Here is a 27,522-nt window from a genome sequence, read left to right on the forward strand (position 1 = left end):
TCAGTTCATCTTTTTATTAAGAAAATCATTTTGCAGATCTGATTATTATCATCTATATATACTGTATATGATATTTTCAGTTATTCAGAGGATGCATCAGCACAGTATATCTTAATAGGAAGACTATTGCTAGAATAAATATACATCATAATTAGTTGGATTTTTTTAAAAAAGGAGAAAAAAAAAAGAAAAAAAGAAATTAAACCAACAGAATAATTTACAAAAAACAGTAAGTGCCAAACAAAACAATACATCTGCAAAACCAAAGCTAAATGCTGCTGAGGAATTTATTTTAAAAAATACAAAGATGATTCACAGTTTGTGTCCTTGTTCTCATGCTGGCTGGAACACCAATAGGGACCATGCAGGAATGAAGGGCCAGAGCCACAGTATTTTACCCATCTACATCACCCACAAAAGTCTTAATGCCACCACGCCCTCTTTTGCGCCCCTGTCTGCAGAAGAGCTTGTGAGGATCTGCGGCAATCAGACGAGATGTAAAAAAGGGATGACAGAAGTGATTCCGGGAGGTTAACAGGAACAATGGGATCATTTTCCGTCGCCGCTCATCCTCCGGTACTGATTCCCATCAGATCCTTTGACACCGAGCTCGTCTCGACGGGGCTATTACCCGTCCTTGTTGGTAGAAATGAGCAGATGGAATAAACCTTAGCGGCACTAGAAACCATCACCTCTCGCGTGCTTTCAGATTGACTGACTGCCCTTCGTTTCACTGTCACCACTTCAAGTCCCCCTTCCCTCCTGCCATGCAAGAAAATATGGGAACCCTTTGCCGTCGAGACTCGCCGGCTCTTCAGGACTCTGATCCTGAACCAAACCTCGGGCACGTGCAAGTTTCCTATTTGTCTATTTCTTGATGCTCAACAAGGAAAATGTTAGCGTATATCGGGAGGGGAATCTTTTGAAGTTGACATTAGGTCATCGAGAGACTCTTTTCGGGAGTTTGATTGGACGCTTTACCTTTTTTGAGGTAAATGCAGGTGATAGCACCTTCAACCGCGGCATCCTTTACTCGAAACAATCTCACGCTCATCGCTCACCTTTGAAATATAAAGTCCTTTGAACGGTATTCACAGCTATCTCTAATCAAATGTGAGCAAGGTCGGCCTTCTGTCTTTTCAAGTGCATCTGACCTATAAACACAAAAACATCAGGGGATGAATTTGGCAGAATTTTTATCAGGTGGGACTGTGGATTTTATGGACTGTTGATGGTGGTTCCTGTTCAACGGTGCACTGATGAGGCCTTTGTGAATGTAATATGTGTGTATAAGTGCGTGTGCATGCGGCCTGTCTATTTCGCATTGTGAGTTTAGGCGTGTGTTTGATGACTCATGCAGAGTGTGTAGGCTTCAAATATCTGATAGACACTTCAAAAGGTGGTACAACAACAGCACACAAACAGGCACAAACACACACATACACGCCCATGCAGGCCAGAGCCAAACAAATGGAAAGATGTGGTTGAAAGCACATAAACATGGGTGCACTCACAGCCACCCATGCACACACACGCACCCACACACACATCCACGCGCCCCCGCACAAACACACACACACACACACACACACGCACACACACGCACACACACACACATACACGAGCACAGCAGCAGTGAATATGCTAAAATGATGTATAAGATGAGACAAGTCATGGGAGGATGGGGGCAGAGGTGTCCGTCCTGATTCATACCAGCGTTTAACTCTCGCAGCCCAAAAAACACACACACACACAGATACACACACACACTTCCATACACGCAACTTGTTTCACATGCACGCACATTTCAACCCTATGCAGGCCACGATTAGTGCACTTTCTGCACTGTGTTTTCACGCTATTACTATTCAAAGCTCAGCTCCCTGGCTTGCTCCAGTTTGTCTCACTGTTTTTCCTCTCCATTGTATCATATTCCACATGGGAACATGACAACAGCCTCCCACGGACGTCAGCACGACAACAGATTGCACAAACTTCTAATCCGTCGTTGCATGAATCAACCAGACGCTGATATTTATGCAGTTGTACACGCACAACTGCGGCCAGGAGCCGCACATCGTATCGGAACAGAGCTGGGCGTAAAACTAATAATTTCCAACTCTTCCAACCCCCCCCCCCCAGGTGACCGCATCAGGAAGGTGACCGCTTCATCCATCATCCATTGAAATGACAAAAGCTCTTTCAAATAGCGTTTAACCCACATTGTGTTTTTGAAACAGATGAGAAAGGAAAGCGAGAGAAAGAGTGAGCATCCCTGGCATCTAACATGTAAAGGGTACGTCTATAATGCAAATTTCAGAGTTTAACAGGACCTCACGTTAGTGCAAAATACAACACATCAATAACAATTGATTCATTCAGCTTTAAAAATGAAAAAAAAAAGTGATGGAGAGGAATCTATAATTACATATTCACATTTTGCTAGTATTATCTGATTGATATATCTGAAAAGTGGATGTGTCAAATACAATATATTATCATCAAGCTGTATATTACAGTACATAGCAACATCGAACCGCCTACTGTAACAACATTTCCTGGTTACAAAGGACTTATTTCCAGAAAGACAGTGGATACAGTAATTTATTTTTTTTATACATGGGTAACATTTTACTTGAAGCTCTTATAAACACCGCATTGAACTATCGCATGATTATTTACAATAACTACACATTGTTTCGTATGTTGGGTCTGTGGGCATGAATAATGAAGGAGGGACATTTTACATGCTGCTTATAAATGAGGCATTGCTGATTAATAAGCATGTCTTCAAGTAAAATGTCACCCTAAAGTGCCCAGTTGTTGATTCTGCTGCACACATAAAGAGACAGAGAGCGCTAAACAAGAACAGTTGCTGTGCTTTTTGCTTTTTGTTTCGACACAGTTGGGGTGGGGGTCGTGTGTGTGTGTGTGGAGGGGGGGGGGGTATTATCTGTCTTTTGATGGGACATTACAGGGGCGGATTATCCCCCACCCAAATTGTTGTTAAAACTGGCCTGAGAGATGGAGAAAAGTACTACGGGACAAGCACTATGCTCCTCCTCTTTTGTGAATAGTTGGGAATCCTGTGGGGTTAGAGCACATCTACATATTTCACGACCAAAAGCTAACTGGTCACTTCACGATACCCTGTTGTTCAGCAGAACCACAACCTCATTGTGCCACGTACCGGACTACTAAAACATAAAAATGTGGAGACTGAGAGTTACCTATGACTATGGTGTGATTGTTCTTCCGTGTTCGGGACTGGTGAATAGATGTAAGTGAAACAAGAAGAAATGCAAATACAAAAAAAAAAAGAATAACAAAAATCACAAAAAATGTACAATTAGATATACTGGTAGAAAAGTATTGTGCTTTTGGCTGTCCTGTGTTCTCTGTGTACAGTAGTCAGAGCTCCTGTGTGAAAAAGGGTGAATGCACTTTGGACGCAGAGCTTTTCAAGGGCTCCAGGAGAATATTCTGTGTTAAATGGAGATAATTAACACATAATGTAGGCAAAAACATGGCAAATCACAATTGTGTGTGTGTGTACGTTTATGCTATAAAATGCAGGGCATTTAGGCTGAGTGAGCCCTGTTTGTTTCGATATAATCCGTTGACAGCTATGTGAGTGTGCCTGTGGCAAATCTACTTTTTTGTCACTCGTTTTCAGGAACTTGAGGTTAATTTGTGTACATGCTTTGTGTGTGTGTGTGTGTGCGTGTGTGTGTGTGTTTGTGTTTGCGTGTGTAACCAATTCTCTTCTCCCCACGCCTGGGTGAGTGCAATGTGTTAGAGATAATGTGACCAAGCCAACAGAGGAAACAGAATTACTGATTAAGGTCACGTTGAATAATCTGCATGGAAAAATGAACGTCCATTTCTTATTTTATTATATATATATATATATATATATATATATATATATATATATATATATATATATATTTTTTTTTTTTTGTCTGTGTGCTTCTTTTTTTTTTTTTTTTTTTTTGTTTAAGGAGGGTTTTCGACTTTATACACAAATTCAAACAGCATCGTAAAGCAAACAAACAAGAAAAACAAGGCAAAAAAAAAAAAAAAAAAAAGAGAAAGAGAGAGAAACCGTCGTGGCACACGAAAGTGCCAAAGCAATCTGACATTCTCAGCCTCGGAACTCAAATCCTCCCGGTTCACGTTCGTCTTGACGATGATTATCCACATATTCTATCCTCAGAGACAAGGCAGACACACTATTTCTGTTTCATATTCTGAGTCCAGCTTGCTTTTCATTCAGTTATTCTAAACTGCACCAGAGTCTTAAAAGGATTTCTGCGTTGTATCAGTAGCGTGTGTGCGTAACCCTGTCGTTGGATGTTTCTTCACTTCAGACCAACACAACCAAGAGGATTCAAAGATGAATTTTAATATCATGACAGCTTTGACAGATGTCGAAACGTTTTTTTAGCCTCTCGGGAGGAATGACTAGGATGAGAAAATGGGCGAGTTCATCATCTGAGCCAATATCTGAATGCTTTGAACTCAAGTAAACACCTTATTCTGTGAATCCATAAAGAGACTAGACAGGATATTTTTGAATATCCCCCGTGTATATACATTGAAGTTTCTACCAGATGAGTGAGCTTAACTACCTCTGCTGGCCCTGTTACATATACATTGTCCTTCTCAATATTATTTTATAATGGGCAGGGTGGAAAGGATTTGGAGGGGCTGTGAGCTGAGCTGAGAGTGTGAGTGAGGTGAAAGAGGACAATTTGTGTGTGTGTGTGTGTGTGTGTGTGGGGAGGGGGGGGTGTCAAGGAGTACTGCAGAGTCTGTGGTCTTTATTGCAGTCCAAAGTAAGATTTGACAGCTCTGATGCAAAAGTCCACGCTGTTTCCGCTCCGAGACGCACACGCGTGATGTTAAAAGTTGTTTCTGCACCTTTGGTTAGGTGCACATGGGTGTGTGTTCCAAACTGAAATATGTTTGAAAAGAACAGCTGAAATATGAACACACCTGTCGAAGAGACGGTGAGTAATCTGATTCCCTTTGCCTCCCGAGTCGTTTCGCTCCGCACGCGGTACTTTCAACAAGTCTCTTTTTTCCTCCTCTCTTCTCTTGCGTCTTTACCTCTCTTTGTCTGCGTTCCCTCCTCTCTCGCCCACCTCCCCGTCCTCTCCTCCGCTCTCTCGCTTTACATCACGCTGCACTTGCCCTTCAGTCTCTCGGCACGGGACTGCTTCCCGGAGCGCTTCCCGTCGATGTTGAGGCTCATGTTCCTCTTCTTGTCCAGGTTGAGGAGCTCCTGGAAGAGCTCGGTTACATTGTGGTTGGTCTTGGCTGATGTCTCCATAAAGGCGCATTTCCACTGGTTGGCCTGGGCCTCCCCGTCCTTGGTCTCCACCTCTCGCTGGGTCTCGTCGCTCTTGTTGCCCACGAGCATGATGGGGATTGCCTCAACGTTGCCCTTTATGGCCAGTACCTGTGGAAGAGGGATATCGCTGGAGTTATGAACAGATCGGGAAAGAAATCGGTGGCCCGTTTGAAAAAAAACTGGAAGGGAAAGAGGTTAAACAGTATCAGGGGGCGGCAGGTGTGGATGTTCCGGCATTCAGGTGGCTGAACATCCTGAAAGTCCAGCCAGAAAATACAGCTGGAGAGTTCTAGATGTCGAAAAACCCCTTCATTCTCAAAAAACGCTCCTTCAGATAGTTTCACAATGGAGTTTTCATTCGTTTTTTCAAAGCGTTTCTTTTGCTCAAGGTCTGAAGCGTTTCGCGGTCCTCGGGTTCTTGATCGAAATATTAAAGGGGCTCCTTGAAACCAAACATTCTTGGTTCGATTCCTGCCTCCTCCTCGAGTTGTTGAACAAGACGCTGAACCCCAAACTACTCCCGTATATGAGGGTTAAAAGGGAAATCCCATAAAAACTGCAGGGTTTTTCTTTTATATTTTGTAGACAAATATAATTCCAGACATACTTGGATAGATGCATATATTGTATGGAATGGCATGGTGAGAATGATAAATCACAATATTGATTGAAAACTTAACACACTTTCACTCTAGGTAAAGGGAAACATCCTATAAAAAGGTCTAGAAAAACATGATATAACATTTTCACAAGCTGTACCAAGTCGGTGGGCAAACTGGGAAACCCCGGAGGCTTGAAAACTCAGCTGGGGATGTTGAAATAAGCAGACTTGGTCTCTAGGTATGGTGCACTTCAGACTCCCAGGACTCTAAACTAAAGATCCCTCACGTCCCCTGCAATAATCTAGTGTCACTAAAGCACATCCTGTCTTCAAAACAAATCTGTCCCAAGGCAGCTATAGCTGAAATAAGACCCACATATTCCGGCAGCTGGCAATTATCCTGGAGATACGAAGAACAGCCATAAATGTCAACCCTCTATCAACCAGCTTGTCAAACTCCAATACCTTTGTACCTTCAGAACGACTCCTAAAGAATCCATCTATCAGAAGAGAGCCGGACCTTCTGGACACGGCACGGGAATGGAAAAAGAAGGTTGACCTGGATCAGAAGCTTTCCAGAGATCATCGCGACTAATCCGCGACCAGCAATGATCATGTAATCATCACCGCACAAGTCCCCGTGCTGCACATTGCAGAAATGCAGAAACATTGGAACCACGCTGAGGGAGCCGAGGCCTTCGAACCCAGCGGAGTGCCGCTGCTCCCTCGGGAGGAGCTAGTTGACCAGCGGGGCTTCTAGCCACATGGCCTCTAAAACAGACAGGAGTCAGAGGAGTGACCCTCCGGACGGCTATCGAGCAAAGCAGCAAAAAGTTGAAATTTACCATTGCAAACAGGGTGGAGAACACAATCCCTCCGACTTCAGAAATCGATGTTCATGTCAAGGATAATATCAGTATATACTCGTGTGACTGTATACTGCCACACGACTGTTTGGTTGCTGCAGTTATTATTAGTAAGAGATCATTGTGGCGGTTCATTCCAGCCCTCTGACATTCTTTCTATCTCCCTGTCCACTTCTCTCTCACTCTCTCTTTCTACCCCAACCGGTTGAGACGGAAGGCCGCCCGCATTGAGCTGGGATTTCTCGCCGTCACCAAGTGCTTGCTCTTGGGACAATGTTTGGTTTCTGAAAAAAGCATTTTAAAATGTGTGGTCCAGACTTGCTCTACATGGAAAATGTCAGGAGACAACTGAGTTGTGATTGAGTGCGCTATAAATAAAGTTGACTATATTTGTATTCACTCTCAATATAAATCTATATTGTCCGGCTGCTTTTATTCCTTTATTTATATATATATATATATATATATATATATATATATATATATATATATATAAACAACGAAAATGCAAATACATATATAAACTATATGTATAATCATATATATTATATATATATATAATAAATATAAAATATATAAATAAAATAAATATTTTAAAAAATATATATATACATATATATGTATATATATGTTTCATTTATAAACAAACATAAATGATTTGCTAATCTGAAAATGTAAATGTATTAAAAGTGCAATCTGAGACAAATATGTTCTTTGTGTTTCCAAAGGTGGTGTTTGATCGATTTTCATCTGAGCCCAGTGCGACAGACTCCATCCAGCTTCCCATAACACAAGTGCTTGATCTCTTCTAAACGTTCAGTGACTTTCTTGTATTTTTTAAAACACAACAAAAACACAGGCAAGGAAAACACCCCGTCAGTGTCCTGCATACAGATAAAGATAAAGATTCACTTATCTGCAGACTTTTAACATTTTTTTTAAAAGTACAAGATTATATATTCATGCAAACTGTTCATCCATGTTCCCTCTCGTCATCACAACTTCATATATAAATCTCTGCACAAAGAACATTTGACCCCTTAAGTACATTGAGTACCTTTAGCACCACCACCCCCCACACACATACACACACACACACACACACACCTGTTGGTAAATGGGTTTGAGCTCCTCCAGCGACTGTTTGCTCGTGATGGAGTAGACCAGGATGAAGGCGTGACCTTTGGAAATGGAGAGGCGCTGCATGGCCGGAAACTGGTGGCTCCCCGTGGTGTCGGTGATCTGGAGGGTGCACACGCTCTTATCACAGCTGATCACCTGGCGGTACGTGTCCTCCACCGTGGGGATGTAGGTATCCCTGAACGTGCCCTTCACGAAACGCAGTACCAGGGAACTCTTCCCCACTCCCCCAGCCCCAAACACCACCACGCGGTAGTCGTTACTCTGCTCCGGCATTCTGCCCCCCCTCAGGCTTTAGACAGTGTTACACCTGTGATCGTGGAGAACATGTGGAGAAAGCAGAGAAAACAGAACAGGGGATTATGCTTTTCATAGAAAGAGAACGAGGACTATATGTTTCATTCCAACACAACAAACCATTGCTAAGAAATCTTAATTTAAAGTGCAGAGGTTGGAATATATGCAAGTTAAAAATAAGTTGAATAAATAGAAAATAATCAGTCATGTAGAGACTGTAATTTTTTTATATACAGCAAATAGACATGTTTTTATATGTACGTGGTTGTGTCACCTTGAAATATCACCGGTAAAGAGAAATTGACCGGAGATAAGTCAAGACTACGACAAGAGGTTAAAAGCTCGAGTTGCCGTCGTTTGTGATTCATTAAACGAAATACAATCAAGGAAAGCGGTCTTGGTGCATCATTACGGGACGTTCGAAAAAAATAAAAAAAAAAGAAGAAGTCAAACTGATACGCTGCAAGAGCTGAATAAGTGCATAGGCTATGAACCTCTAATAAATTAAAAGTAAAATAAGCCGGGTCAGTAGTCAGCAGAAACACTCCACAAACCCTCAGCCTTTGTATTACTGCTGCAAGTCATGCATATGCATCCGAACAACGTCCTCACACTAAATCTGTTGCAGCCTTGCCGAGCGCTGGGTTGTCTGCAGAATCTGTGCTCATGATTACGCAGTGTATCTGTTGCATTATTTATCTGTTGTGGTTCTAAACTTGTTTTAAGGTCCCATAATAAGATACTCCTTCAGTTGTAATCATGTGCTTCTCTCTAAGCTCTGGCTGTAATGAAACAGTAAATTGACATCAATACTAGATGGAATAAGTGGATTTCTGTCATGCTTGCACTGCTGGAACCCACTATTGATGGCAGGCCCCCTGTAATTGCATTGCCGGGTTCCAGATAATATCAGTCAAGGAGTTCAAAATAAATGGAGATTCAGGGAGTGCCTCTTGAGTTTATGGTCAATCTATAGCTGTAAGTCTGCCTGACATAAAAGAGTGTTTTATATCCAGGCAAAACACACGAGGAAGGTTTAATTTGCAGGTAAGTCTGTGGGTTTTGCTCGTATGCCTGTAATACGGCAGGGCATCCGTTTTCCAGACCCCACTTCATTTTTCATCAATATCGCTGGACAGCGTCAAGAATCTGAATGTTTCCTATCAAAATGTTGCGGTGTAAACGCAACAGAAGTTATTAGATAAAACACAGAAGCGGTACAAACATTTGTCTTCAAGACAGGCAGCGGTGGTGGGACGGACCAGCGTGTTGCGAGGGACACGGAAAGGGAGGAAGATTAAAAGTGTTGGCGGGCGATAAGCAGATTCCCTACGGAATAACGACATGAAGCCAAAAAAGTGGAGGAAATTCAAAAGAAACGCCACAGCTTCTCTTGAAAGTAAAACGGTCATTTTCAGACTTTGACTGTTAAGATTAAGTTCTGAATAAAATGTCTTTTTTCCCCGCTTATGGATCTTTTATCATTTGGATTTACTCAAAAAGGAAGAACAGGCAACGTGCTGTAAATTCAATATATCCAAGTGGGTAAAATCTATTTTAATGATATTTTACATTATTTACCACTACCTGTTGGGTTTACAGTGTGCCGGTAAGGGGCCTCATCGCCCTCCCTCTTGGCTTCATTCAGGCCTCCATTTGCAGTGCGGACGCTGAGCTGTCAGAGCTGAACCGAGAGATTTCTGCTGACGTTGCTCGGTGCCAGGTCTGAGTAAGGCAGCGCGCATAGACGGACACACACCTCGGATAGCTCTTTAAAAGCCAAAACAACTTCCGTGACTCGACTGTCTATGGGATGATGAAATATTTTAATGGATCCTTCATTTAATCACAGCTTCTTGTTGGCAACCGTTGCTATTATATTTATGACATTAAAGCAGCGGCGATCAATATTTCCACTTTGAGAATGAAACAAATGACTTTAACCTCAGCAATTATCACCAAACACTGCAGTTCCCTTTCGCTCTTTACAGTGTTTCAACATCCTACAGCTCATTTGTTTGCCTTCCCACCCATCCCTCTCATCCCTCGCTCTCTCTCTCTCACTGCAGTGTTGTTTCCAAAAGCAGATGTTTTTTGAGATAAAGCCCCGGCACTGGACAACTTAGCTGGTGACTGTAGCAAAGCCTTTGTGCTCACAATATCTGGATTTGAGATCAAATCATTTGCCATATTTTTAAAACAAAATTATGACCGTATAACATTGAACAACATGTCGGTCATCTGCATTTTACAGAGTCGACCACGGTTCCTGAGAAAGAAATGATTTTGTTTGGTTCACCTGGTGTTCGTCTCACAGATCATCATACACGTTTAAATTTTGCACTTCAGTACTAAGTTTTCTTGTCAAATTTCTAGGAATGATTGAGCGATTAAGAGTTTGCAGATTTGTTTCATCACCATTTTATTTCTGACCAATTAAAGGTGACAACCTTGTCAAATTTTTGACAGAAAACATAAATACAGTTTACAGTTTCAAATTCAAGTTTCAATTCATTTGTTTATTATCATTATCAATATCTTGCATCCAGGGTTAATGGGGCCCATATCAGCTGTCATGAGGCGAAAGGCCGGGCTCACCCTGTACTGGTTGCCAGTCGATGCAAGGGACAAATAAGGGAATACGACCATTCACTCTGTCATTTAAGAAGAAGAAGAAGAAGAAGAAGAAGAAGAAGAAGAAGAAGAAGAAGAAGAAGAACAAGAAGAAGAACAAGAACAAGAACAAGAACAAGAACAAGAACAAGAACAAGAACAAGAACAAGGAGAAGTCCTGTACCCAGCGATAGACAAGAAAATGTCTCGGTACCCTAACTGACGAACTGGGGGCTTCGTCCCCATCCGAGGCCCACAATGGCTCGCCCTACTAGAGAAGGAAGTTAACTCCAAAGTACGAAGAAGAAACCGCAGAAAGTTTTGAAATATCCTATACCCAGTGATTGACAAGAAAATGTCACAGTAACCTGACTGACAAATCGCGCCGGTGGGTGGGGGGACGCTACTTCCTCCAAATCCGACGCCCACAATGGCTCGACCTACTGGAGAAGGAAGTCAACTCCAAAGAAGGAAAGAATGTGATTGGCTGAAGAAGAATGCCTCCTCGGACACCCAACTCCGAAGACCTCAAAGGACTAAAAATGAATGGCACGCCCTTCACGCAGATGGGATTTGGGTACAGACTTCCTTAACAACCCTGTAGTATGCTTTTCCCCTCTTGCATGCAAGATAAAAGCAACGTTGCGCTATTACTGAACCTCTCTGACTGGGAAAATTTCCACAACAAACTTGGCGTCACAGACGGGAATCCTTAGCGGACCGTCCGGATGGGAGCAACCGGGAGATCCCGGACATTACGTCCAGCCTCCGACGACAAAGAGAAGGGAAGACCTTCTCGCCCCTGATCCGCAATCATCCCTGCAGGAATCCAGCGAACTCAATTTACATGTAGCGGTGAGTAAGACCCCAACACCAAATTATAAACAGGAAAAGTCTTGCCGAACGCATCGATCCGTTCATAACCAGGACCTTGGGTAAAAGAGTAGAAGAAGTTACTCTACAGTATCGATCGCTCCTGGTTGGGAGTCCACGTTGGGAATCAGTTAGTGACGATCACAGAAGGGATCGAAGACCTAACGAGAAATAAATTGTCTGTGGCAACGGGTATAGGAGGATCAAAAAGTAAATTGGTGACGACATGGACGGAGGGATGCACGAGGGTTATGGCTGACAGATCAAGGAATCTGGATAATAATAAATTTTTGGAATGGTGGGTAGCGGGATGTGGATTCCCGGCAAACGGGTCATTTAGTACAAATCAAATAAAGATGCTGGAAGAGAAAGTAAAAGAGAAAATGGATAAGCTAAGCGAGACGAAAAGACAAAGGAAAAAGGAGGAAATAGAGGGACGTAATAGGTGTCTGAGAGCGTGGAAATTCGAAGCAGATAGACGAGAGAGGCAGAGATTGCAGAAACAAATGGATAGACAAAATGGTGATGAGAAAGTAGAAGTACGTGATACACACACACACACAGACACACACACACACAGACACACACACACACACACACACACACACGGTGGCCATGCCACCCCCATACATGCAAGCCTCGGCTCCTCACCCAGCTACTCGTGCTCCCCCATATCGCTTTCCTCAGCAGGGGTGAGAGAGGACTCAGACTGATGGGCATACCAGAAACCATGAGCAGCACTGCAACAGCCCACCTCGACTAAAGACGAAATACGACCACCGCCAGCCCAGCGCACCTGCAGCAAGACGGGGCCTGAGAGACCCCTGACTCGAGAAGACGTAAAACCAGACGTTAAGTTCCAACCCATGAGCCATCAGATTCCGGGAACCGTCCTTCAAGCTCCCGAGGTCCAAGTAAGTGGTCCAGACGGGGCCATCCTGGGGCACCGAGCTTGGACTCGAGCCGACATAGTTGCAGCAACACAACATCAACAATCGCCGACCGCCTCCAGAGCAGCTCTTGAAAAAGAACTGAAATCATTCTGTCGGCACGTGATGGCTAAGATGTTGAGACCAGCGGACAACGCCAAGGTTCGAGATGCATTGCCAGACCTGCGGACATCAGCACAACACCCTGTTGGGATCCACAAGGACAACAATATCTATCGTCATACCCTGGATAGACTTTTGTAAGGCCATGAAGACAGCCTTCCCACTTCTCATTAATATGGTTGCCTGGCTGCTAAAGGCGTTCAAGGAAAACACGGGTCAGGAGGATCCAGATTTCGAACGTCCACCAGCATCTATGACAGAAAAACTGCTGTGCGAGGCATGCATGAAGGAATTCCTGGGAGGCATTGAAACTTAGGCACGCCAACAATATGTTGATTATCAGGAGGAGTGCCGATGGACTGAGCTGCGCAAACATGCCCGACACGCACAACAACGGCAAGACAGCAAGAATGCAAAGGATGAGAGCGGATGAGCAAAGGAATTGCACCTTTCATCCCTCGCCATGATGAAAGCAGCGGCAGCGGGATTTGGAAATTCAAGTGATCGAAATGACAACCGTGGACCCGTCCCGACTTGCCGAGGCAGAGAAAGAGGGAGAGGGTGTAGCCAAAGCAGAGGAGGACCCGGACGTGGGAGACCAAGGAGAGAGCGGGACCCCGATACATGCTTCCACAGTGGGGGAAAGGGACATTGGGACAGAAACTGCCCTCATAGGGAAGGAGGCATGAATGAATCCCGCGAGTAACGACCAATCAACCAAACCTAAGCAGACCGACAACGACTGAATCAAGAAACCTCTGAAGCCCCCAAGGAGGAAACCATGGAACAGGGACACGTGACCTATGCACTGCATGACACTTGTGACGCACACAAAAACATGAAAAGCATAAACGCAGAAGCAAAAGCTTAATTGAAAGGTACATATGCACTCTTGTCATCGCGATCTTATTTAAACATGTCCACCCTTACACTACAAGTGCAAGGGAAACAGATGATGTTTTTGGTCAATTCGGGTGCAACCCATTCGGGAATGAGAGCTAAAGAAGCTCTACCATCGGTAGAGCTAAGCGGCAAATCCATATATTCTGTAGGAGTGTAGGGAACGACGGTGCAAACATAGTTTCCTAATTTCACCTCTCTGCCAAGTGAATCTGCAACCAAAAGATCTTGTGCAAAAATGGAGAATTAGTCTAATTTCAACCTCTGAGGGTTTAAAAGTGAGCCCCGTCCGAAATTATAACACTGACGGCATGGTCAGGTATCTCTTATGGTGACCTATATGCCTATGTGTGGAAAATCACAGATGGAAAATATACCGCAGAATTTTTACACCCAAACACGACTTACATGCCTTCAGAAAATCTGCGTTGCACTGCTCATGTATCTGTAGGGCCGGAGGCTCATTTTGTAACCAACTTCCCGAAAGATAGAGAGGAATGTTTGGCAAACAGTGTGAAATACATGTTTTGGAAGGGGAAAACTTCTGTCATGTCTGTCCAGCTGGAACAAGCGCAGCAACTTTTCTTTACAGTGCCTAACACCTAACCTCATGTTTCACTGTCAAAAGGGGACAATGATGGCTGCGAGGATTGTGGCCCTTTTGCAGAACAGTGTTATGAGGTCACTGATTGGCAGCTTACCCCAGAGAGGGATATTTATGTGTCCCCATCAACAGGCATTTACACAGGGGGCTTAACTGATACCCTGTTATGCCTGGAGGCAACACGGACAGTCCAAATTGTTGAACAGGATAAAGCAACTTCTTCCTGTTTTGTTACAAAACAAGAAATAATAATAATAATTCCCACAAAAACAGCAATTTCCTAACACTCAGGCCCTATGATGAAGTGCATGATCGTAGCTGAGAGGTGGCCAAGGGTGCCAAGGGTTTCCAGAGCTCTGGGTAATCTTTCCTGTCTATGCCTATGAAATAATGTTATGTAAATTGTTTTTCAATAAATGAACAAAAGGGGGAAGTGTAATGGAAAATGATCTTCTGCTGAACTGTTTGTATTTCCCACTCGCATATCTTCCCTCGTGACGTGCGAAGTGCGTACGAAGAAGAAACCGCAGAAAGTTTTGAAATATCCTATACCCAGTGATTGTCAAGAAAATGTCACAGTGCCCTGACAGACAAATCGCGCCGGTGGGTGGGGGGACGCTACTTCCTCCAAATCAGACGCCCACAATGGCTCGACCTACTGGAGAAGGAAGTCAACTCCACAGAAGGAAAGAATGTGATTGGCTGAAGAAGAATGCCTCCACGGCCACCCAAGTCCGAAGACCTCAAAAGACTAAAAACGAATGACACGCCCTTCCCACAGATAGGATTCCCACAGATAATACAGACTTCCTAAACAACTCTGTATTTTGCTTTTCCCCTCTTGCATGCAAGATAAAAGCAACGTTGCGCTATTATTGGGTGTCGTGACTCTTTTGTCATTTATGAACCTCTCCGCCTGGGAAAATTTCCACAACAACATCAGCCGAGAGTCTGAAAAATCCAAAATAGTTTTTCGACATTGGGCTCGTCAGCGTCATCCATCAGCCTTGCCTCAATACCTGTATCACTCATCATGTAACAGGCACAACACAGTGTCAACAATAACTTGGTCTTCCTTTTGACAATATGATTTTGCCCATTTACTTTCAGTTATAGTTGTGTCAAAAGCGTGACAATCTCTTAAGAATACATCAATTGGGGCTGTCAGGGAAACTAACATAATAATAATAATCATTATTATTATGCATATTATTATATTTAGCTTATTATAATTGATAATAATAATAATAATAATAATAACAATCATGCTTATTTTTATATTTTGCTTATTATAATTACTATCATTATTAAGAATAAGAATAAGAATAAGAATAAGAATAAGAATAAGAATAAGAATAAGAATAACTTTATTTATCCCGAAGGAAATTGTTGTGCCAGAGTTAAAAGAAAAACATAACAATAATAAATGATAGTAAAAAATTGTATAGACAGTAAAAAACAGTACAACTAACAAACAAAAAAGGACATAAAAAAATTATTGTTATCATTATTATTATTATTTTTAAGCACTTTTCATCAAAGTGCTGTGAACTTGAGAAGAATATATATCAATAATTTAATGAATTCAATTGTTAGATTCTGCCAGTGACATGAACTGTTTTAGTGGAAATTCTTCCTAGAGGTGAGCACACACAAAACGCTTATTTTGACACTGATTGATGAAGTTTGACTGAACGGGGGACCTTCCTGCTTGTCTGGCCCACTTTTTGTGATGTTCCCGGATCCCTCTTAGGAGCCCTACTAAAGTCACATCACATTATTTTTACACTTTACAGCAGTGCTATACTATTGGGAAAATAAAAACTTTCCATTATTTTATTTATACTTCATCAACACGATATAAGTGACTTGGACATTCAGACATTTTTACACTTCACGAAAGCGTAATGAATTCAACATTATTCAAAAAGGTCTAAAATAGAGATATCGCTCATCGGGCCAAGATCCCAGCAAGTCGTGTTTCTTAATTTGTGTATCTCAACTTTATATTTTCCTGCACCCCAGAATTCTGTCGCACATCCGTCAGCCTCTCTCTCTCTCTCTCTCTCTCTCTCTCTCTCTCTCCAGGTTTCTGTGCTATTTGATCAATAAACTAAGACCACTGGGGTTTTGATCGATGGGCCTCGTTTGGCTAGGCCTCGTCCGTCAATCATCCGGCCTTGCTGCCTTTTGATTTTCTGGAACGTGGAATTCAGCTCCGTGACAACGATCCGGCTCATCGAAGCCTTCCTCCTCCTCCCCACTTTCACCTAAACTAAAATTAGCCGTCACCCTCCCTCCGTCAGCAGCTATAACTGCACACACAGGTGCAACCTCACTGTGACATACGCATATAAACACACACACACACACACACACACACACAAACAGCACTTCCGCTCCTTTACAATTTGTCCTTGACACCGGGCTTCGGAGATTAACAACACTCCTCACCAACACGAGCTTTCTCTCTCCCTTTCAACCTCATTTTCTCTTGTTTCATCTGAAACAGGAAGACCGCAGTCCCTTAATGAATCAATGGTATACTATAAATGCATCTGTGGTTATGCAGCCAAACTCCATTAGTAGATAGCTTTGGCACAGACTGTCCAGGCCTCCTCCCCTTTCAGACAGGAAACAAAAATTGCAACCCAGCTCTCTCCGCTCGCCTATTTCACAGAGCAAGCAAGGAAATGTCACCTTTAGCGAATATATGCACATAATTTCCCTCAAGAGAGCCACTTATGCAGCAGCACAATGGAAGCACATTAACCAACATCAAACACAATGTCATTCAACAGATCAAGAGCATGATTAAACAGACACCCGCAAAGCGGTCCCATGGTATCCTGTGGGAAACGGGTTTTAATCAGGCTGCGGATTCCGGAATGCTGAGGCTATGCAGCTGTGGGTCATTTTTACAGGATCAACAGATTTTGGTTGCAACTTTCCTACTGAAATATTCTGTCACAAAATAAAACCTGCACAAGCAAGTCACTTAGTGAATTGGTGTGTGTGTGTGTGTGTGTGTGTGTGTGCGTGTGTGTGTGTGCGCGCGCGCACGCGCGCGCGCACTGCTTCACTCAAGCAGAAGAATTCTCTGCCGGCTCTGCACACATCAGTTCAAGCCTCCTCCAGTGTGTGTGTGTGTGTGTGTGTGTGTGTGCGTGCGCACACAACCACAGGAATGAATCTGCGTTTCTCATGAGTCAGAGCGAGCAATTTTTAGACTCGGGCATTTTCATTAGGTTCAAGCAGACTGGAGGGTCCAATTTTGATTCAGTCAGTGCAGCGTTCACACCAGCAAACAAAGTACACAAATAAAAAGCTCATAGAAAACAAGGCACCGATGGACTCCTGGTTCTCAGGATCATCACTGAATTGTTGTCAGTTAAGAACTGGCTATTTCCACTCTATTTGTCATTTATTTTTTACTGTAGGGTGATACAGCTGCTGAGAATCCAGCAGAGCTGTGGAGAAAGCATTGATCTCATATGCATGGTTAGTAAAGAAGCATGCAATTTCTATTTCAAAATGTTGAGTATAATTGCTTCTGATAGTAATGAACATAGAGATATGAACTGAGTGATGGGGGGAAATTAAAAAAACAACAACTTTTTGGTACGTTTGTACATCCTATTTTTAACCTAGTGTGTGATTTAATTGGCATTTTAGGCACAAAACAGCACAACTCAATGAGTAGTTTCACGTCTTTTCACATTTCACTTTAACATGACACCTGTAAATTGCTTTTTCAGTTGTTGAAAGTTTGAATTAGTCTTATCCTAATATTTTCCTGAATTTAAGGACATTTGGAGTACTTCCTTAAATCCTAAGGTTAGTTATTTACACGATAAGGTGAATTTTAGCGGATTATTGATATTCTTAGGTTATATTTCATCATCTTGGGTTACTTTTATAAAGGTGATTAATTGAAATTTTATATATGGTGTGCATTGTATATACGGATTGCATTATAATTGCATATGAATCTATCTATCTATCTATCTATGAGAACAAATTTCCCTATGGAGATAAATTATTATTATTATTTAGAATTTGACTAATATTGAATATAATCGCATGTATTTATTCTACAAGCCATACTATAAAGATGAAATCCACCTGAAAATTGGAATAAATTCTGAATACCTTACAGTCATAACAATACAGCTGAAAAACTGCAATGGTTAGACCCGACTGATGCAAGTTTTTGTTGTGCCTTTAGTTTGCATTTGTTTTTTCTTGGTATTTTTCATCACTACACTTTCAATGGTCCGTATGGCAGAGTTTTGTTTGGCACAAAAGAAGAACAATTTGCTTAAAAAACTTGAAAATTTGGAAAGCAACTGTTGGCATCTTAATTTTGATTGGCTGCAAAATGTAAAATGGATTCATGACAGTCAGGGGTTCAGGCGATGTCGGTTTACAGTTGGTAGCAAATGATTTATTAGTCTTTACTTGACTGTCAAGACATTAAAATGAGCTCAAAGCAGCTTTATGCTTCCAAAATCCTGAAAGATAGGATTTATGAGTTAATGACCCAGGCATGTATTAATAATGCATGAAGCCTCTGGGCATGAGATCACGGAGATCACACTCACGTAATTTATTTGTGCTTCCTGATGAATTCCATTAATCTGAAAAGCTGTTTACAAATCATGCACGATAATGCAATCCTGCATCTATGTTTACTTATTTTTAACTATAGTCTTTTTGGAGTGTTGTCTCTCCTTGCTGAGGTTCACAGCGATTTTAGTGAAAACACTGAAAAGTTGGCGGCTAAACATTTTTTCATTTTATCAGAAAATTCTTGCTGCATGGTTTAACACTAAACAATAGAATCAAAACAAAGCCGTACACGCTACTACACATGTACACACATACCAAAGAGGGCACTAAGTTGGTCTTGTGATGTGTGTGTGCGTGCATGCGTGTGTGTGTCTCTGCTGGACACGAGTGTCAATCTATACCATGATTGAGCAGACACCACCGTACGTGCACTGAGCATGTGCGTTATACTCTGCAAGAGATTGCAACACTGTGGTCAAGGCTTAGTCGCTAATCATCGAGCTTAACCTCCTCTGTACTCCTGGCCTGCTCCGCATTGACCCAATTCCCAAGACTTAAGTTACCAGCGATCTCCCTATAAGACGACATGCAGCTCCTGATGAACAAAGAGCCTCTCAGACTATCAATAAAACCCAAACAGTGAAGGCAGGACGTGTCAGTGGATACACCACTTCATATTCATCTTGGACAGAAGGGTTTTGAATTGACGGGACAGAAGACGCACGTCCTGTCCTGAACGATGCCGGAGACGGAAATTTAATCTTGTCTAATTTTCAGCAACGTGTTGCTCTGCGTGTTTTCACCTTTCAGAGCAAAATTAAGAAATAGTTCATTCACGCAGGCAGAAAACAGTGGAAGCTCATATACCTGCTAAACTCAGTAAAACGTACCGCACTCTAAAATCTTACTCTACACAGAACTTTCAGTTTTTGGTATTGATATTCAAAACAACATCTATAATTATCTCAAAGTCATTTCAGATAATTATTTTTGAATTTGATTTTATTTTTTGGCACTTTTAGGTTATTTCTTTGAGATGTTTCAAGCACTTTTCCGTTTTTAAGGTAATAGGTTGACATGATTTCACTCTGCTCTGGTTTCATCGAGGGACATTGAGGGAGTTAGTCGATGTATATGACATAGAACTGATATAGTAATTCCTATTCTAACGTTCCTACGCTGAGTTGATGTTCTTTCAGAAAAGCTCCCTTGAAATAAGGCATTCTGAAAAAGGTCCCACCTAAAGTAGTAAATTATAGAGTATGAAAGGAATTCATAAACCTCTCAGCTGTTTAAATAAAAGGTCAAAGACTCCCAAACCCAAACCTAACACCAAACAAATTAGCTATAAAGTACTAACTATCCGATCATCTACATTAAGCTATTTTGTACTTAGCCATCCCCCCACTCTGTCTCACTCAAATAGATTGTTTTTATTCAAATATAAAAATGTATATTCATTGTTTGGAGATTAAACATTATCATTGCCGCCTCCTATGTAGGCACGTCAACAAAGACAGCAATGAGGTTCAACTTCCTGGGATCAGCTTCCGGTATCCACTCAGGAACTTACCATCTACATCAACCGTCTGCATTTGGTTTTCAGGAGTCGAGGCTTGGTACTGGCAGATAAAATTCAATGTCAAACACAAAATTGAGACAAAACAAATAATCACAATGTCCTCAATCAACTATAATCACACAATTTGTCAGCAAAAGTAAACATGCGTCGGAGTCAAAGAAAGGTCGGTTGTTGACATTAATAAACAATTTCAACGCCATCATGTCTCCTTATCAGAAATTCTGTGAAGATAAATCCAACACTTTAAACATTTTTCGCAGCTTCATCAAGCTTCCCTAAATACCTAAATACACAGCAGCACCGGGTGATAAGCCTCTGTAGTATCTCGCTGCCTGCAACTCCTCCCTAGGCCTCCATTTCCATCAAGTTTACCCCTCGGACTAATAAACCGTTTCTTTTTCCAACACAGAGTGATTGGCAATCCAACCTGGCAACCATAACAGCGCAGCAGCATTACACAGGACTCAAGCCTTTAAGTGTGTATTAGTGTTAGTTTGACCCGGGAACCCCGGGTTGTTCCGTCTGGCCTCTCCCTCCCTAATTCCACTCCCCGGCAAATCTGGTAAACAGAAGCACCTGGCTTTAAATCCCAGAATTAAACCACTCTGCCAACTGATGTGGCTCTATCTATTCAAAACTGTTTTTTTTTTTTATCAAGAATTGCTATTCTTAGAGGCTCCATAGGCTCTGACCTGCCTGACACACCTGCCCGCAGTGACAGATGGAGCTGGGGCCGCTGCTTTTGGAATGACTCCACCGGTCTCTGCTGTTGAGATGAACCAGGTAAAGTTTTTGTCCGTAACGCCAGGCGATCCGGCTTGGATAACCACACAGATGGTTCAGAGCCGAGACAACAAGGCTAGCCTTCACCAGGCTACCTGCGCCATCCCGGGGATTTTGTCCATGTGGAAACAATTTAGAGCAATTCAAAGCGACCAACTTTGAAAAACATTCTGACTTCTTACTGCTTTTTAAGAACAGATTCAAAATGGTAAGCGAATATTTGAACAAAATGTCACATAAACCACAGTAACACAGAGGTCACAATGCACATAATTGACCACGACAGCCATTCTAACTTGCAATTAGTTATAACAAGACAAAGGAAACCCCACCTAATGTCATGCATAATGAAGACTCCATGAACCAGACTCAAACGAGCTGATGCCGTCAGAAGAAGTAAAACACTTTAGCATTGATTTGTTCGGGTATTAAACGAGACGTTATATTTAGCTCGGAGGGGCTTGGCAGTCACGGTGGACCCGACTAAACAACATTATCACATCATGAGGTGTACACCCAGGTCCTACCAAAAAGGAGTCACAGTTGAAGGATGTAATCTGTTTCAAAAGTTTGTGGCATCTGACTTATCTAGATTTCATGAGTAGAAATCTAGTGATAAAAAAAGCAAACCATAAAGACCTGTAAAGAATACTTTAGCAAAATATCTATATCTATATCTAAAATATCTATACGGCTTATCTTGCACTCAGGGTTGGAGGGGCGTAGGGGAGCTGCTAGAGCGTATCCCAGCTGTCATCTGGGGAGAGACGGGGCTCACCCCGGACCGGTCGGCAAATAAAAATAACACTGACAGTGCAGTGATTAGCACTCTCACCGGGTTTCTATATGACATGTGAAGGAAAAAGTGAATGGTTGTATGTCTCCATATGTGAAGGTCCAGGGTGAACCCTGCCTCTCGTCCAATGGCGGCCCCTCGGTGACCTTGAGTACAGGATAAGCGGTATAGATAATGAATGAATTAATTAAGAATAGAATGAATGAAATATAAGTTGTCAGCATAGCAGTTTGTTCATTTCAAATTTACTGGAACCAGACATGAAGATCAACAAATAATCAACCAGAAATTAGCAAAAAAAAAAAAAAATGGAAAATGGAAAATGTCATTATCTGCAAATAGAAATCAGTTTGAAATAGACCAGACTTCACAACAAAGAACCTCAAAATAACCCAGCAAAGGAAATATATGTTGACTTAAGGATTGTCAGGGCCTGAAAAATTCCCGAATTCCTGAAGTTGAGTGTCTTTTTAAAAATGTCTTCCTTGTAATAATGGTCAACCCAGATAGATAAAAAATGGTGAACAGAAAAAAGATGCCTGCATTATTCATGTACATGTACATCAAACTTTTCCATCACTCAGACTCGGATTCAAAAATTTTCACTCACCGAGAAGCAAATAGCAGCCATTTGTAACATCAATCATGAGATGCACATCCGGGATGCGAAGTCACTCAGATTTGAAGGAAAACTTTTGATTTAGATTTTAGTTTCCAACCTTCTGTCAGCCAGAAATGTTCAAAACACAAGCATGTTTCTTTATCCTCAGTTTGTTGTTCCGGTCAACATGTAGCTGCATGTTTGAGATCATTAATAAATGCACTCTGTTTTTTTTACATTCACTTGTGACTATCTATTCTGTGCCGCTACACTTAAATGTCTGACTGTAGATCTATTTATCTATTTTGTATATTTTCTTTCATCCACCAGTGGAAAATAAATGCTGCAAACAACCACTATTAGAAAGACACTTACTGACACTTGGTGACAGTGTAATAATGTCTTAAATGCAAGGAGAGTGTAAATCAGTCAACGTCTGCCTCCATTCAGAAATAACAACCTAATGTATAAGTGTGCAGAAATCCGGTTTATATATATATATATATATATATATATATAAATGAATACACATACAGATACATTTAGACACACACACACATATATAAACATATATACATATGGGTTTCACATTGAATTTGAAGACATGTGTACATTGTTCAATTTATATATGTATTTCTTTGAATAAGCAGTGAACCTGGAGTAAACCCACACAGACATGGGGACGTCATGGAGACACCGCACAGAAAGGGCCCCTGTTGGAATTGAACCAGGGACATTGTGACCGTGATGTGGAAGCGCCAAACATTATGCCACCATGCCGCCCACGTATAAGCAAGTTAGTATGAATTTTTTTATGTACCTTTCCATATTCACAGCCATACAAGCCCTGTGCTAAATACCTATCACGTGTCTTATGCATCAAAAAGGCAATTGTAATACTAAAATAATTTAAATGCTGCCTTCTCTTCGAATCTTTTTTTTTAATTAAATCAATCCATAATGCTAGATCTTGAATCACTCGAATGTTGACTCTGTGTTTGCAACCTGAAAGTGTCATGTTTCCACCTCCTACTGGCTTCGGCTAAATATTGACACTGAGTTGGCCCCCCTACTGTTTGTGATAAAAAGGTGGAAATTAATATTCACTAATATAAGATTTTAAACAAGAGTAGGAGAGAGAATGTTGACAGGACAAAATGTGCATCTGTGGGTATGTGTGTTTATCTATCTCGCTATCTCGCTATCTCGCTATCTCTCTATCTATCTCTCTATCTATCTCGCTATCTATCTATCTATCTCGCTATCTATCTATCTATCTATCTATCTATCTATCTATCTATCTATCTATCGATATTTGTGTTTACTATATACATATATAGTAAACACAAATAGTGACAGAGATTGTTGATTTCCTAATACTGTACATTGCAATAGGTTTACTGTTACTTTATCCCTTCGGTAAAATAATTCCTCAATGCCAACATAATGGGAAAATGCCAGAGGTAAATTGGTAATTACACTTTGGAATAATCTGCAAAAAATGACTAAATAATAGCAAAAAAATGATTGGAAATGGTACAAGAAATCTTTGGCTTCAGCCCCATTGTGATATTGTATGGTTAAGTCAGTGAATGTGTAACTGAATAACTGTACGTCTTTTTAAAAACTTTCTTTTTAAGCGATTTATTTGGAAAATCAGACCTAGAATCATCAGCCTAAGTTGTCGCAAGAAAATGGCCGAGGAAATCCAAAGCGAGGGAACATTAGTGAAATGAATCATGGGTGTTGTGGGTCTCGAGATGAGATCGTTGATGCTGTGTCAGCGTTCAACAAACACTGAAACAGAACTGGAATTAAAATACCTATTTGGTTTATCGTGTTGTGACTCCTGGCCATCCACACCTAGGCAAATAATATAATATGGATATTTTGTTGAAAATATCTGAACAGGAAATGTTACATTACTTGTGAATAATGTAAAAATGTCCCCTCCACTGAGTCCCACTATTCCTGGACTGCTAAATGTCCCCAAACCCATTGCAGAAAATGAACCTCCTAATTCTTATTTGGTCACAAAAATGGTTTGATTGGGAGATTCTGCTGGAAAGATCTCTACCAACATCATCATGCAGGCAGACATACAAGCAGATTTATATAATCCAATCTCCAACAGTTTAATGTGGCCTCACCAGCAATGAGACCCCCCCCCCCAAAAAAAATAAAATAAAATAAAATAAAATAAAAAATGAATAAAACGCACACAGAAAATGATAGAGGCAGTAAGGGAACACATCTACCACCACCCCTCTCCCTCTCCCCCTCCACCCGGCCACATGTCTGCTTTCAAACAGCCTGTATCTGCTGCAGTTGAACAGCACACTTTCAGGCTTATAATCGCAGGATTTACCACCGTGCATCTTTCCTCCTCTCCTCTTTTTTTTCCATCCTCCCAGCGCCTGCACGCCCCCCCCCACACACACACACACACCCATGACTGGCAGTGTTCAGTATGAGAATACAGGAAGTTGAGTCACACGCGTGCACGCACACACACGCACGCACACGGGGGGAGGGGGGGGGGTTATGATTCACGAGTCTTTTTTTTTTTTTTTGCGTGGCATGATTGCACTCCTACCCCCCCCCCTCCCTCCCCTCTTCCACCACCCCCTCGTCCGATCCCACGGCTGGCGTGGAAGGGATGGAGATGGAGAGATGAGGGCTCCAGATGGAGGATTAAACCTGGCGTTTTGACACAGGAATCGCGGGGCTTTTGAGGCGTCACACTGGCGTCACTCTTGTATATATGTGTGTGTGTGTAGTTTAACGTTGACGCGCATCTCTGCCTCAGTCAGGGAAGAGGAGGAGGGGATGGAGGGGAAAGCAGAAGGGGGTTTTGCCGTCGTTCCGCAGATCGGTGCGCAACGCCATTACAGACCACCCTACTCTTCCCGGTTCATTCATAAATACCGGAGGATCGCCATCTCGCAGCGGTGCCATCATTTCGCAGTCGCTGCGCCCCCACCCACCTCCTCCTTTTCCTCCTCCTCCTTTTTCCATCTCTACCCTCCTCTCCCCCCGTATTCCTCAAAGCAATATGATAATCCCTCACCCCCTCGCATCTCTACCCTCCTCTCCCCCCCCTGCTGACTGCCAATATGGCTGTACTGGCACACACACACACACAAACACACACACACACACGTTGTTCACACGACCAACGCGGACAGGCGGTGCAGATGCATCGGCGTGACGACAACCCGATTGTAAAACGGTGAAATACCCCGAGGATTTGTTTTTCTTAATTTGGATTTTTTTTTTTGGGGGCGAATTGCGTACGCCAAAAAAAAAAAAAAAAAATCCATCCAGAAAGAATGAGGACCGCCGTTACGCCACTGAATGCCAAACACACTGAATGTGTGTGTGTGTGTGTGTGTGTGAGGATGAGCTGCATCTTACTACCTGATCGTGAAGTGCGGCTCCGCGTCTTGGCTCGTCCTCTGGTTCACACGGATGAAGGGGAAGGGGGGGAAACAAACGCCGAAAGCGTCTTAAAGCATTTTTAGGCGGTTCATGTCAAGCTCATGTCGTCCAATTTCCAGCACCGCCACGGCACTCTCCTCTCCCTCTCTCCCTCTCTCTCTCTTTCTCTCTCTCCGCCTGGTGGGACGTGGGAGGTGCTATTCCCTCTTCCTTTTCTGTCCACACTTCATTTTCTTTCACTTCATACACGTCCTGGTGATTCGGATGGCTGCAATATTACAACCCATTTCCTGCAGAAGAGGATATTTTTAATGTCCGAGTGATGAAATTGATTAGGATCATCAATCAATCAACGAATAAAGGGGTCCATAGGGGTCCAGTGTTAAACATGAAAATGGAAGAAATCCCCACTTATCGATATCGGCAACAAGCCACGGTGAGGTTGTCTGATCTAAATCAAATCGGAGGTCAAAATACAAGCCTTGTGTAGAGTGATTTTTTTTTTCCCCAGACAGGTGTAAAGTGCCTGTGAATGTTAAACCCAGTTTGCCCCACATCTGCAGCAAGAAAAGCCCCGTGGCTCCCCCCATATCTGACCTTCGTTCATTCAGTTTATCCAAAAAAGGGGTTGTCATAAGATGACCATATAGAGTATTTAACACCCTAAAATACTTTCCCGGGCGGGCCTTGTGGGATCAGCACCTCGGACAGCGACCCCCCTCGTTGTTTCAGCACCTCGGACAGAGCCTGCAGTTACAACATGTGTAGAAACACGACTCTGCGTGGGGCGGGTGGGTGGGTGGGGTGCAGGACCAGATCACTGAGATAAACGGGAATTACAGGACAGCCCGCTAATGAAGGTGCACGGAAGGTTCACGGTGAAAAATAATAATCATTCACATTGCAATGTGTATGACGGGTGATTGAAGCCCGGCTGATTTCTAGGCCTGGTTTGAAGCCGTTTGTCTGTCGGTCTCCTGCATGACTCACCAACCGAGCGGGCTTGTGTTTGTCTTCCTCTGTCGGCGGTTGCAGGAACTACAGAGGGCCTGGGGAGTGATAGGCGCGGCCAGTAGAATTAGTGATTACCGTTAATATTGATTGTTTTTGCGAAAGGATAATGAGCAGGGGGTCTGCAAGCGGCAGGATAAATCAAGCAGAGGCCGGTGAAAAGATCAAGCATCTACACGAAAGTGGAAAATCGGCTTGGAGGGGTTGGGGGGGGGAGAGGGGGTGGAGACACAAACCTATTATTTTAGAAACTCCTCTGAAGAGGCTTGCAGCTCACATAGGCTGTACTAGACTATGGAACATTGTTACTATGACAGCAGTAATGTGGGGATTTCATTATATCAGAAGGTAAACAGGAGGAGATGTAAATTGTGCTCTTTGCAATCGGAGATGGGAAAACATATTTTTCTTTCTAAAATAAAGCACAACTA

At 42.4% G+C, this 27,522-nt stretch overlaps 1 protein-coding gene across 1 annotated transcript; it reads right to left on the reverse strand.

The window, feature by feature from the left end:
- On the reverse strand, positions 1 to 26,330 carry LOC147237928 (GTP-binding protein Di-Ras1). The gene is made up of 3 exons (XM_086156137.1): positions 26,060 to 26,330; positions 7,934 to 8,276; positions 1 to 5,467 (listed from the first exon to the last, which is right to left on the reverse strand). The coding sequence occupies exons 2-3, from the start codon at positions 8,240 to 8,242 to the stop codon at positions 5,180 to 5,182; spliced, it is 597 nt and encodes a 198-aa protein (XP_086012263.1). The 5' UTR covers positions 8,243 to 8,276; positions 26,060 to 26,330; the 3' UTR covers positions 1 to 5,179.
- Positions 26,331 to 27,522: the final 1,192 nt, after the last annotated feature.

The sequence above is a fragment of the Fistularia commersonii genome, chromosome 1 (genome assembly GCF_037954325.1).
Source record: "Fistularia commersonii isolate RoL2024-O1a breed Wild chromosome 1, RoL_Fcom_v1.0, whole genome shotgun sequence".
NCBI lineage: Eukaryota > Metazoa > Chordata > Actinopteri > Syngnathiformes > Fistulariidae > Fistularia > Fistularia commersonii.

Excerpts from the sequence above, each read along its gene's own strand:
- LOC147237928 (XM_086156137.1), bottom strand. The coding sequence starts at position 8,242 with ATGCCGGAGCAGAGTAACGACTACCGCGTGGTGGTGTTTGGGGCTGGG. Across the intron at positions 5,468-7,933 it reads TCAAACCCATTTACCAACAG|GTACTGGCCATAAAGGGCAA; the intron begins GTGTGTGTGTGT and ends CCTCTTCCACAG.